Source organism: Apteryx rowi, unplaced genomic scaffold (genome assembly GCF_003343035.1).
Source record: "Apteryx rowi isolate R43461 unplaced genomic scaffold, aptRow1 scaffold_77, whole genome shotgun sequence".
In the NCBI taxonomy this organism is placed as follows: domain Eukaryota; kingdom Metazoa; phylum Chordata; class Aves; order Apterygiformes; family Apterygidae; genus Apteryx; species Apteryx rowi.
In genome coordinates this window covers 1,722,116-1,735,826 of record NW_020451060.1, presented here as the reverse complement: position 1 = coordinate 1,735,826, position 13,711 = coordinate 1,722,116, and the positions used below count along the sequence as shown (strand labels likewise).

Here is a 13,711-nt window from a genome sequence, read left to right as displayed (position 1 = left end):
GCTGTTGAGGAAACTCAACAGGAATTTTTAGCAACTTTAAAAAAAATGGTAATATACCTGGTGGAGCCAACACCGGGGGTTCCCTTTTGCTAGGCGCTGTGCGCATCGCAACTTGAAGAGTCTCTACTGCAAGATGATTGCGACGTAGTGTAAGAGAAGAGCCAACGTGCAGCCCCAAGCAGACTGCTGAGGAGAGCAAGCAGTGAGAGAAATAGGGTGCGCCTAACAAGCTGTGGTCGTAGCACACCGGCTGTGCAGTCAGCCGTTAACTCTACTTATTGATGCTTCAATAAGATTTACCTCATGAGCAGACTAGGAAAATTTGCTTGGAAAATGAAAGAGGGAGAGAGAAAAGAAAGGATTATGCTGTTATGAACAGCTGGTCTCCTACTGCATTCTTACTTATTCCTGGAAGGAAAGACTTTACAGGAGGTGCAAGGGAGACAGACCAAAATGGTAAATCCTGACTTGAAGGGAGAATGACTGCATAGCCCTCCATCAGCAGTCCTGTGTGCTGTGCCACATGAGACTGACCTGTCATACTTGAATCCCCTCACAACTGAAGTGAAGGGATTAGTCAGTCGTGCATATCCTTCTTTAATTGGGAAGACATTCTTCCATGCATTCCTAATGGAGCTGTCCTATGTAACAATTTGATTTGAACAAGCATTTATACATTTCAAAGCATGCTAGGATCCTTTACTCTTGCAGCAGTAGGATTAAATATAACTGAATTTTGAAGTATGTGGGAGGAGGTAGCACTTTCTACCAATTGGGTGAAGACAGGCCCAATATTCTGGTACATAACTTAGGCAATAATTTACATCCGCTACTTTTCAAGTCAAACCAGATCCCAAGCATACAATGAACTTTCAGGATTGTACATAGTTTAGAAAACAATAGGATATTTGTGCAACAGGCAACTGTTTCATTTTAAATTGAAAAAAACCCTGGCTGTTCAGGCTGTGATGGCCATTAGTGACACTTCTTGATTTTGTGAAAAACTACCATGCAGTCTTCTTCTGCATAAACTATCTATAACTTCAGTTGGTCTGTACTGCTCTAATGCTAAAGCATCCAATATTGATAAAATAAGAAGGTCATCTTATCTAAGATGAATACTGAATCAGTGCCCTGTTTTGTTGACTTGCCAATAGTTCTCAGATACTGGAAGGCAAAAATAAAAAAATGGAAAGGAAAATGGAATAAAAATATTTACTGTAAATGAATTTCAGAAGAGCTTCTGCAAAGTGGAGAAAACAGAAAAGTAATTCAGTTGAGTCATATTTTCCAACCTCTCCTCTCTAGAGATTTGATTTTCCTCTCAATTACTGAGTTTTATACCAGGCATACAAACCCATTTTTATATATTCAGATCTACGTGGACACCAGCAAGAGCACAGAAGAGTTGTCTAAAGATTTTACAGTCGTATGTTTTTTTCCTAGGGGATCTAACTGGCTCTGCCAGTATACAATTTGGGATTTTGCACCTTCCTATGCCTTCCCATATAACATACACAAAAAATGGACTCCCACTCAGTTTCAATCTATGGAAATAGAGCCGTACTGACTATTTTTAAAGGATGATATGATCACCTCTGTGAAATCAATAAAATTTCTTTTTCTTTTAGAAAACTAAAGCAAAGCTTTTTAAAGGAATTAGGATATAAGGTATATAACTGTTTTTCTACCACACAGAAAATTTATTGCAAAAAAGCTTGAGAACACTAGTCTAAGGTGGAAAATTAACTTATTTGGAAACTGAGAATAAGAGGTGCCCTCCGCAGTCTGTGCAATCCGAAAGCTGGTTCAGTGGAAAGGACCTGGCTTCCAACATTTGTAAAAGGGTCCAGAAACTGAAAATTCAAAAAGTATTTTATCCAGCAGCTCACAAGATGATTAATAATGGCTTGAAACATTAGCCTGTATTCCGCAGGGCAATGATTACAAGGGTTTTAAAGCACCACTATTACCAGACTTTGGCAGAGAAGCTAATAAGCAGTGGGCTACAACTGAAAATAATAGGTTGGCTGGTGCATTCACATTGCAACCTGTACTTGCAAGAAAGAGTACATCAGTGGTTGATGAAAACTACTGAAAAAGAAGTCAAGTCAAGAATGTGCCTCTCTAGGAACAGCAAGTCCTCCAAGTGAATTGGTGCAGTTTTCATGGTGACAGCTTTATTCACTGAAATGAAAGATCAAGTTGTTCTCGAGATTAACTGTATTTTAGGAAGTGTGTCTTGGTCATTTAGATTGATGCAGAAAAATCCAAATGCTCTAATTCTGCCAAGAGTCTGTGGTGGTGCAAACACTCTCTTTTGGGATCAGTATGCTCTGTCTAATATTCTTCCACGACGCACCCCTATACAGAGACATTATTTTCAGGTGAAACTTGCCCTTCCTGAAAAATATCTCTACCTCCAAGAGACAAAACCTGTTGAAACAATAACTTTAAGGATGTTCTTTCAGCACCTCTTTGAAAAACACATTCATGCCACAACATGATTTTCAAATACTGTGTCATGAACATTTTTTCACAGCGGTACTACAAATACATCCTTCATATCCACATTTGCAACCCTGCCTTAGGGAGAAAGTTCCTTGGTAGAGATGAATCACTGTAGTCACCTATTCAGTCCAAGATTAGATTCATAATCTAATAAAGAAAATACCTGTGAGCACCTATATATTTTATATATATAGTTATATATCATTTATAGAATATGCTACAGTACTTTTTTTATTTTTATTTTTTTGTCTCTCCTGATTTTACCTGGTGCTCTTACTCCCACATGGGTGCCTCTCTGGAGCAAGTGCAAAAGTAGATTATCTTTTTTTATATTTAGGCCCTTCTGTTTGAGAAGTATTGCCATGTGCTGGGAGCCTTCAGCAGCACAGTCCAGAATGTAAATTGCAGCATCTTGCTCTAGAAGAAGCAGGACAATTTGTAAGATATAGTGATTTTTAATCATGGATGAAAATGTGACCTCAGATTTCAGAGATTTCAGGTTGGCTCTTTCTTCTTTCAATTTAAAAATAATTTGAAGCCAGACATTTTGAATCCAGAGGACAAGGACTAGGGCTTAAGTATCTTTGACATAAGAGAATCCTCTATAAAATTCTCTTTAGCTCCATCCAACAGTGAGATCTTGGTAGGCAATGGGTAGTTCTGGCTGGCCAAAACTACATAAGACTTTGAAAGCCCTTTGTTTTTTTGGAAATTACAGAAAAAAACCAAAGATAACAAACATGCCGGAACACAGATACTGGCCAGTCCTGAAAATCACCACTGGTGTGACAAATAGTGTTTTCCTTCCTTCTCCACTCTAAAGAGACTGGAAGAAAATGAAGCACTCCTTATTTCTCCCTGAAAACTACCTTAAAATTTAAATGTAAAAGTGTCTTTCAGAGATCTACTGATCCTGGAGTCTTAGGGATCTCTTGAAGCAATAAAAAGCCCTACCAACAGCTCTGGTAAAGAAACATATTCAAGGCAAAAGTCAATTAGCCCTCTGGCCATGAAATCCTGTTAGCCCATATGCTAAGGATAATAACCATAAGCTGAACCATGACCTTTACTGCTCATTTTTATTTTGAGCAATAGCTTTGTCAGCCAACAGACCTTTCAAACCTATCTTTCACTAGACATGTTCACTTTGGCATTAAGATTTCATTGGGGGCCTACGGAATAGTTAAAGCGTCTTGGAAAAATACCCCTTTCTTATGGAGATGGAATAAGTTTTAGAAGAATCATTTATTTTCTCTGTGATTAAACAGAAGCTGGTGATCATCTATACCTTTAGTCTGACTGTGAAGCACTACTGAATGACAAGAGTAGGTAGATAAGACTGTAGGTAATATAAACCAGAAGAGATCTTTGTATTAGTCACAACAACATTTATGGAACTTGTGGAGATGGAATGAAAACCATGACATGATCTTGTTGAAATATGCTCTCTAGAGGGAGATACCAACCACTTCGGTGGCTCAATGTTTTTGCAGAACGTGTGAAAGAAGCACTGGGTTCAAAAGCAAAAGCTCCCAGCCCCAACTTCGGCCAGCTGGGAATGCAATGGCACACTCTCAGCCTTCGAGATCACTGTGAGTTTCTGACTGGAGCACTGCATGAATCAGCAAGTCACAATTTTCCAGGTCTTCTCACCCACAGAAAGAGCCCAAATTTCACCTCTGCCAGGAATCATTCAGAATTCATTTGTAAGCATCACTAGGAATTACTATATTGAGAAATGAAAGTCAGCATTACCTAGGGCTACATGGACTTCAGATATGTGATATGTGTTTATACATATGCATGAGAAATCTCCCCTATATATTAATTCCTTCCAATCACAAGCATGTCTCTCTAAAAGCTCAGAAAACAGGGATTTTTTCCAGGCTATTAAACAGTAATATGAGTGTTTCTTTTAAAAATCCTAGACCACTGAGTAGGTGGCATCATATTCTTTTCACATACAATTTTTACCCCAGCTTCATGGGCAAATCTCTATCCTCCTGCACTAAAAATATCTCAAATATTATTTCTTAAAGTAGCATTTGATTTCTGGTTATTTCATATCCTGCATCCAATGCACTAAAACTACCTATAAGGGACTCATTTCAGCCATTTGGAAGGCTACTCTTTCCTAATTAATATAGAAAAGCTGTTTTCTTGCAAGGTACTAGCAAAATATTTAAGTCTCTATGAACTGTTTCCATTGTCTAAAGAAAACAATGGGTAGGGTAGAAATTAATTGGTTGCTAACTTCTGTGCTTTTCTTCGGATGTTTTTACAAGGAATGGATTAAAATTATTGTTTATTGCTGTGCAAGCCCATCTGTGTCCATATTAGGCAAGTCTCAGTTCAACATCTCTGTGCAAAAAAGGACCTGTCCTCCCTCTCTTTGCTATGTTTCCACCCCCTGCATATGTAGGTGGGAGAGTGGGAGCTTGGGAATGTGAACTTGATCCAGCATTGATCAGCCAGGCAGCAAAACCTTATTGTTCTTTAGATACCAAACATAACTCCTTTCTAGTAGGGATAAGCTCAGTCATTCTGCACATAACACAGCTTTTGTGTTCAGCAATGCAATTAACAGGAAAAGGGAACCAGAAGGACTGCTAGAGATTTATTAAACTTAAAACAGATTCTAATGAACAAACCTGAGGAATCCAGTCCACGTTTACCTTAGAAATGGAACATTTATTTCAAATGCACTTCAGCTTTCTGAACAAGCTATTACTCGTTCAGATTTACTATACAACTATTATTGTACCTCAGAGCTGGATATAAATAAATAAATAAATAAATAAATAAATAATGCTGAAAGGTAGCCTAAAGAAAAACAGAAAGATGTTTGTGAAAATCTGACTTTTGACTGAAGAGGTAAGCCAATGTTTTAGCAGGTCATTAAACTAAATCCAGTGAAATATGCCTTAGTGCAGATTCACAGTCCCAGTTGAGAATCTCAAAAGCATTTTTTTCTGCATTACTCAATTAACGGCTAAATTAAGTCTCCTAAAACAGCTGTAAAATATTTTAAATTTCACTTTAGAAATCAGAAAAACAGAGGCATCGAAATGTTATAGCCCATATTTTCAAAATTAACATTTAATACTGAACATTCATATTCAATCTATACATCCACTTATTAAGGAGGATGTAGGTGCCTAACCTGAGGCATCATGTTTTCCAATTATAGAATGTGATCACAGAATAATTCGTAACAGTGCTATTCTGATCGTGAGTCGTGTCTCTATATTTTACTCCTAAACCCAGCAATCACATGCAACGCTGAAGAAACTTACCCCAAACTCTCCAAAACTGTAACAATTTTCTAAGCTATGCCTGGTTTGTTAGAAAATAAACTTGAAGAGTTCTGAATTAAGTTTGGGTCATTACTGACATTTAATGATGTATCGTTTTATGCAATCCATTTTCCTATATTTTTGTGCTATTCAACAAACCAAAATATACCAGTGTTGGGCCTTATTTAACAGTTTATTAAGTACGTTCTATAGGAAAAGCAAAATAAATTACAAGTCTATTTTACATGAATAACTTTAGATCAGTTTAAGGCTTATTTAAATAATGACATCCCAGACAGCTTATTTGATAATTTGCCACAAACAAAATACTTTCTGCACTGAATTCTACACATAGGTCCCTAATTTTGACCTTAGCTCTCATATTTCTCTATCTAGAAAGACTTTCAGAAGGACAGACTTTAGATAAAAAGTCTTTCAAAGAGTCAACAGCATAGAGAGAAAGCCTGTTTGGGCAATCTGTCTTGGTTTGTTTCTCTTCATGATTCATCTGACATTTATGCACCCTACAGTACTATACAGTTTGTTTCATATCATTTTTACACTTTCCAAAATCCCATCTTCTCTTCTGAGAAAACGGAATGCAATGCTGGTAGTACAATTGCTAATTTCTGAAGAAATAAAGCACCAATGATTAATATTCATAAAGATTTTTCTTATTGTGCTTGTTGTCATTAGAGATTCCATTAATCAATTTATATTGTTGATCTATGCTAATTTAAAATTTTAAGAACTTTTGAAGGCTCTTTCAAATCTTCCGGTTGACAAGCAGGTTAATGTCCAAAGGAAACCATTTTCATTGAGGGGAAGTGTCTATTTTTCAAAGTATGCTTTCCAAGTACAAGAATAAGTACTTCTTTCAAAGTAGCAATTAAGCTTTTTTCAGATTACTTCTCAATTATCAACTCATTAAAGTTCAAATATCAATCAATTATATTCTCTGCAATGATATGAAAACGCACACACAAGTCTCCATGTTCAGATTAAAAAAAAATTTTCTGAGATCAGCTGAGTAGTAAACTTGAGTATTTAAGCAGCAGCACATTATCCTTGTAACTAATATTTAATGCCAAGTCTGAAATGAAATCTAACAGAGCCACTGTTAAGTTTCATTAAATAAGAAAAAATTATACCTCTTCGTGTCCCATTCCCAAATTTTTCCCCAAATTTTGAGTTGAATGAGTTTTTACTATTTAAGAGGTCATTCTCACTGTCAGTGTCTACAAATGTACTTTTTCTGCACAAATAATTAGGATTTCGCTTGTTTGTGACTCAGTGTTACCATCCACCAATATGTGATTATACACATCCAGACAGAAAATATTACAACCTAAGGCATGAGTAGGAATGACAAAAAAAGTATTAACTTACAAGCAAGCCTTAAGCTACACTCTGATCCAATAAGAGTGATTTTTCTGCTGAAAGATTCTCTAATATGCTTTGTAAAACTTAGGTACATAACTGATAAATGTAATTCAGAATGGTAACAAGAGCATTCTTTTAAAATGCTTGGATTTGGCTGGTTTCTTAGTAATTGACTGTAACAGCTAACCTATGATGCATTCTCTTGTAGAGCTATCCCTTCGTCAGTCATTTTGTCTTAGTAAAAGGAAACAAGAAATTTATAAAGTTTACAACAGGGTGAAAGACAGGAACCTTCTCAGTAACAAACTGCTTTATCAGAAATAATACTAAGTACTTGAGCTTCTGCTATAACATCCTCCTAAAATTTATAAAGCCACAAAAAGACATTACTTGCATTGTTTTGGGAGATTTTACAAATTATATTTTTGCTCAATTTTTAATGGTTTTGTGAAGTTTTGCTAAAAGTTTCCTTTCCAGTCCAATCAATTTCTTTCTCAAGTAGGACAATCCAAAAGCCAATGTACAAATATGTCCAATGTACAAACAAAACCAAGAATACTATGAATAAATGAACATTCACCAATGAAAGAATTCTCTTGACCATATACTTACAGAAATGTAGTTGGTTTACAAATAATATTAGTAGAAGGAACTTAAACTATAGCTTTACCACGGAAGACCACTTTAAGCTAAGGAAGAAAAAAAAAACAGTGCGGAGAGGAAAAGAAATATTAATTCTTTTTAAATGGCAAAACTTCTAGTTGTGTACCAGGAGGTTATATTCCAATGTTCATTTGGAATTAGGAAGCATGGAGTGGTATTCTCATGCTCATAAGAAGCCGCACCTACTCTGAAATACCTGCTGGCAGTACCTATTCTAATCAGGAAATACTATTTAAGGTAGAACAGGGTGGAAGAATTAAGTTTTAATAAGAAGATGAGGTAGAAAAGGAGATTGGGAGAAGTGCTATCAACTCTTGCAATTTTTTCGTAATTTTGAGGGGATGTTTGGTGTATTTCTCTTAGTACCCATACCTATGTGATCACATACGACTTCTAGATTTCATTGAAAGATCTGATGGAAAATATGTGTTATGAAGGAGTGGACTAAATATTTCTTTTTTAACTTGAAGTGAATCTGGAGAAGATTGTTTTCATAACACAAGGTAGCAAATCATAGGCACACCCATGCAACACTACAGATAGCAAACTATTATTTACAGGTAAACTTGCTATCAAACAGTGCAATTTCACAGAGGAAAAGAAAAGGTGGAGAAACTGGAATGTGTTCAAAAAGTACATGTGGGAATTTATGAGATTCAGAGACTTTCTAACATTTATTTGTTTATTGCTCAGTTAAACAATGCATGATGGAGCTGAAAATGGGGAAAGATTTTAAAGTATATTTTAAGAAGGTTAATTGTCTAGGGTAAAATAAGAAATTCAGGTATTAGTAACTGGACAACATAAAACAAAGAAAGTCTATACAAAATAGAAGAATATCTTCCTCAAAAAAATATGCTCTTTTAGTCTGAAGCTCTAATTAAATGAGGGCAAACCGACCACATAGACTGGAAAATACAACAGAAACTGCGCGTTACAGAACAAGTCATCAGTGGCAGGGATAAAGTGGATTTAAGTGATTTCTTAGGTGTTTTCCAGCTCTAAATGCTGTTTTGTTCTTCTGACTCTACTCCTTGCCAGCTTAACTCATTGACTAAAGCTAGTGGTGTTAAGTCATTACTAGCCTCACACAGGATGAAAGGTTGCAATAATCCCCTTGGTGAGTCACCTCTGAGACTTAAGTACATGCTGAAAGTTGCTGATACTTGATTTGATAAACTGCATTTTCAACAATGCAACATGCTTCATCTTATTTAACACAGCCACAATGTGTTCCCAGAAAAAAAAAAAAACTTCTGAAAGCTTGTATTTCAGAAATGTTTGCTTTTCATCTCTTATGTTGCTTATTGTTTTATGTGTGAGAAAACCTTATTGCACAGCAAGCCAGAAGAGAAACCACTGTGCTATGGCATTCTTCTGTGTAGGAACGGATTGGTCAGTCATTACCACACACTCTTTTTTATAAGATTAACTTTAATGCTTTAAAAAATACAGAATTTGGAACTGTAACTTGGCACACAGATTTTTTTCAAGGCAGTAGGCCAAATTCTGGTTTATCAGTATGACTCCCCTAACTTTAGTGGAGATACTCTTGATTGGTACTGGGTATATATGAGCTTGGAAACTGGCCCAATGATAAGAAAAAGACAAAATGCCCTTTCCAAGAGTATAAGGCTAGTAGAGATTGATAAATATTAAAGTTTTTCTAGTTATAAGTATAAAGCAGTATATTTATATGGTTCCCTGCACAGAGTGTGGAGATTTGGGATGGCAAATGGAACAGGCCACAGGTAGGAGTAAAGTATCTTCCATTGCACAGATACCATGACAGATGACTGTAAGGAATACAAAATGCTAATTCCTCCCTTGGAGTGAAGATGTTAAGTAATGTTGCTTCAGCAGCCTGGGGAGTGGATAGTAGTTACCCTCATCCATCATTTGCACAAGGACTGAGCCAATGTCCTTAAGCTAGACATTGTCATGAGGATAATGAACTGGTGAAGCGGGCTACCAATTCTCTTTTTACATGACCGTCTTGTTATCAAATTTTACAGAGTACCAAATGTGTACAGGTGATAGATTTGGATATAACACAGAAGAAAATGCTTAAAAACACTTTGGTAGATAATGCTGTAAATGAGCTAGTAGTGAGTTTTCTTTACATTCAGTGACTCACATGAATTTCCTGAGCAGAAACCACCAAAACATAAAAATAAAAAATGCCATGGTAGCAACCAGAGCCACTATAAAACAAAAACACTCACATATGGTAGAGATATAAAGGAACTATGTCTTGACCTGATTTTCAAAATGGACAGCTGGATGTGTATTTCCCTATCCCACTACACAGGATAGTCCCTTTAGTAAGAAAGTTTCATCTCCAAAGGCAATAGAGTCTTAGATATTATTTGTAAATTTAATGTTTTTAAAATGTGGTTGTTCTCATTCAAATTCTCTCTTGTAGGTATCTACTGAAACACTAACAAATACATTTTGTCCTGAATGATATCAAACCCTCTAAGAGCATGCACTGCAGGACTAAGAGCGTCTCTAACTCCCATGCTACAAGGTTCTATACTGCTGTTGGCAAAATAAGGGCAATGAGCGGAAAGTTGCCAAGTCCAGGGTAGGGCAAAGGTTGCTGTTGCTCTGTCTTAGGGACACTTGAGGAACTGAGATTCACCAACTGCTTCTCAGTTGCTCCACTATTTAAGAAAGAGAGTCAACTGCAACTCCCATCTCCAACCCCCACAGAGTTCACACCACCTGTCTGGCTCAGCCCTCTCACCTAACCCAAAGGGGCAGAGAGGAGCCTTCCTCTACTCCCATCCTAGTCTACTCACCTCCCAACCCATGCGAGAGAGGATAAATCAGTTCTGTGGTATTCCTGGGCTGCCAGTTATGATGCAGGTAGTTCACACTGATGTAACCAAGTGGTTTATATGCCTTTGCCAGCCCTGATCCATCATGTTAGCCAAGTTAATAGCTGGCTGAAAAAATACAATCTACATACTTTAAGTGGGTATCTGTATCAGTTCCTGTACAGCACACTGGTAGATTTAGATTCTAGTTCTACAGTCAGTAAATACAGCCATATTTAGATTATACAAGAAACCAATGTTTGAGAGCTACTAAGCAACCTCTACAGTCTTGATTTCAGGAATAAGGGCTTCTTCCCTGCCACCACAATGATTTAATGAAGCACTAAGTGAACAAGGTTTCCTATTCACTGAATGACAACTCAATTTCTTTCAATAAAGTGGAGACCAGTCCGGCAAGAGCATGAGAAGTGCTGAAGGCAAGAAGGGTATATCATCAAAAAGGTTATTGATGGAAGAGAGAGACAGAGGGAAGAGGTCAGCATGCTGATTCTCAAAGGAAGCAGAACACTAAATCAGTACCATTCCAGTTGACACTGTTATTTTTACAGAGCAGCCAAACTCCCAGGGAAATCTTTTTGGTCTTTAAAGAAAATTTACAATGATTTACAAGCCTGCTGGACAGGGAAATATTTTTACTACATGTTTTGCTTGTATACCCAATAGATACTTGTAGGGGATAATGAAACTACTTGCTAGTCATGCTGGACAGTTTAAGGTACAAACTCAGGTAAACAGAGAGTTCAGTATTCACATTAATCAAAACTATTTTCAGTTCTTTAGTCTACTAAGAACACATCCTCAAAGAGACAGCTGTAAGTAAAATGCCAGAAGACCATCTGCTTTTGGTGTGCCAGTTCAGCATCTTACAACTAACATTAGTTTCTCCCCTCTACTCAGAGCAGCTGTTCTACAATGTTTGGAATTTTCTATCAGGAACAAAAGCTTGATCAAGATGTAGTATTAAAAATTATCTGTGATCAAGACGTAGTATTAAAAATCATTGCCTTTCTTCAAGAAATCACGGAACATCATGATACATGATAATACTTACTTTTCTTTCCCCCTTCTAATTAATGTTAATTTTCTTTTCAAAAATTTTACACCAAAAAAAAAGAAAAACCCTTCACCTTGATTTTCTAGCCTCTTCAAATATTATTCCTAAGAACATTTTGATCTCAGGACAAAGCTTCCAAAAGAAGTCCCTGTAGGATACAGGGCACAACGGACATGTACAACACACCATCTCTAAAGTGGCCAAGGGCAGAGCTCAAGCACAGCGCTTGAGTGCGGCTCAGGTTGTGACCACTCCTTATCATTTTGAATTCTCCAGCTATTCTGACAACTCCATCTGCAAACATGCTGACTCCACAGAGCCCCAGTCTTGCTGCATATGTGCACTTTACTTTTGCCCATACAAACTAGGAGCTACGGACTCTTAACAGTTTTTTAAATATTGCTAACGCAAAGTGGAAACAAATGCAATGCACTAGGTAAGATAAATCCCAAGCAACTGATGTCAACTTAGGGGAAATCAGTTATACATTGAACTCTGAGTGTATATTAAAAACAGACTTTGTACAAAGCTGTTTTGGGGAAGTTTTATCCAGGAAAATCTTTCTTCAGCTGATCCCCATTTTGGACCAAAACCAATAATCAGAGCCTTTGCATAGCACAGAAAATTAAGCATTTAAGTTCATAGAATTTAAAACATTTTATATTAAAAACAGAAAATAATGCTCAGTCTCAACTACAACAGAGTTGGAACACCAATGAAATACCCGTCTCCCATGCAGCAGATTCATAAGCAAGTTACAATATTCACAATATATTGAAGTACAAATAATTTAACATTTAGTGAAGTTACTGTTGTCAATATGGCTGTCAGTAATTCGCATACTGACATCTGCGAACAATGCTCCTTACATTTAGTAGAGTCCACCACTACACTATATAGCCTACTTCCCAGTGACTAAAATATTAAGCAATATGATAAGATTTGTAAGATTTGCCCTTCAGCAGGTTCTTTTTGATGACGGTAGAAGCAAAAACCTGCAACTGATAAAAACTAAGCCCATATGAACACTTTATAAAGACATGGAAAGCAGTCATCATCCAAATTAATTCATCTAAACCCATATGTGTTATAACTTAAGGTAATGATTAAATAATGTGTAATGTAATGTGAAATGCAAGTCTCCAGAAAGAACCGAGAACAGATATTTTGCATTTACCTTTGGCATTCCAGAAGTGTCAAGCCAATTCTGGAAGATACTTTCAACAGTTAACCCAGACCTTTAAAAAAAATTAAAATGGGTTTTAGAGGACACACAAACAAAACAAATTTTTCACATGAAAATTAACCCTGTAGAAGCTGAGCAAAACCCTGAATTCAAGTATTAGTTTGTAATGCAGAGGTACTACATTCTTGATTTTTTTAAAGAATAATACCATCAGAGGTGACACAAGCAAATTAAACAGAGATTAGATTTTGTGTGTTTAAAACTCAAATGATAAATTTAGTGCTTATAAGGGTTGACAGAGTGCAAGATGCTAAAGTGCATTTATGAAACACATGTAAAGTATGAGAAGGTGCACTACTACTTTTTGAGTGGACTTTTGTTTCCCTTAGGGAAAAAAATTAACAGAGGAAGTAAATTTAGCTGGAGACATTCAAAACCAGTATTTTATTAAGGAACCAGTGCAAATGTAAAGACAAAATACTGAAGAAAGTGAAATGAAACATGAACTTCTTTAGATTTATGCATTTTAAAAGGCACTGCTGGATTTTAATCCTCAAGGTTACCAAATATCTAATATATTTCAGTTTCAGCTTTTTGCACTTTCTTTCCTGATAACACTTATAGTGATCTCAGAGAACTGTCTGGAGCCCCAGCTGCTATGAAAGGAAATAGTTTGTCATGATCAAGCTGAATGGGACTGAAATAAGCATATGCATAGGTATTTGCAAATTCAGAAATTGTATTTCCCTTTTTCTTTTGTAAGCAACTTTTTTTG

The 13,711-nt window shown here is 36.4% G+C and overlaps 1 protein-coding gene across 14 annotated transcripts in view; it reads right to left on the bottom strand.

Annotated features, from left to right (window-relative positions):
- The window catches only part of CUNH9orf3 (chromosome unknown C9orf3 homolog), a 204,063-nt gene that overhangs the window by 81,921 nt on the left and 108,431 nt on the right, over positions 1–13,711 (bottom strand). For 13 of the 14 annotated variants that reach the window (XR_003257161.1, XM_026088441.1, XM_026088440.1 and 10 more), the window contains one exon: positions 12,928–12,988. Coding sequence is in view for 12 of the 14 variants with exons in the window: in XM_026088441.1 (XP_025944226.1) it covers positions 12,928–12,988 (61 nt within the window). In the remaining 2 variants the exon portion in view is untranslated. Of the gene's footprint in view, positions 1–12,927; positions 12,989–13,711 lie in introns of those variants that run through there. The other variant, XM_026088450.1, reaches the window with a different exon arrangement.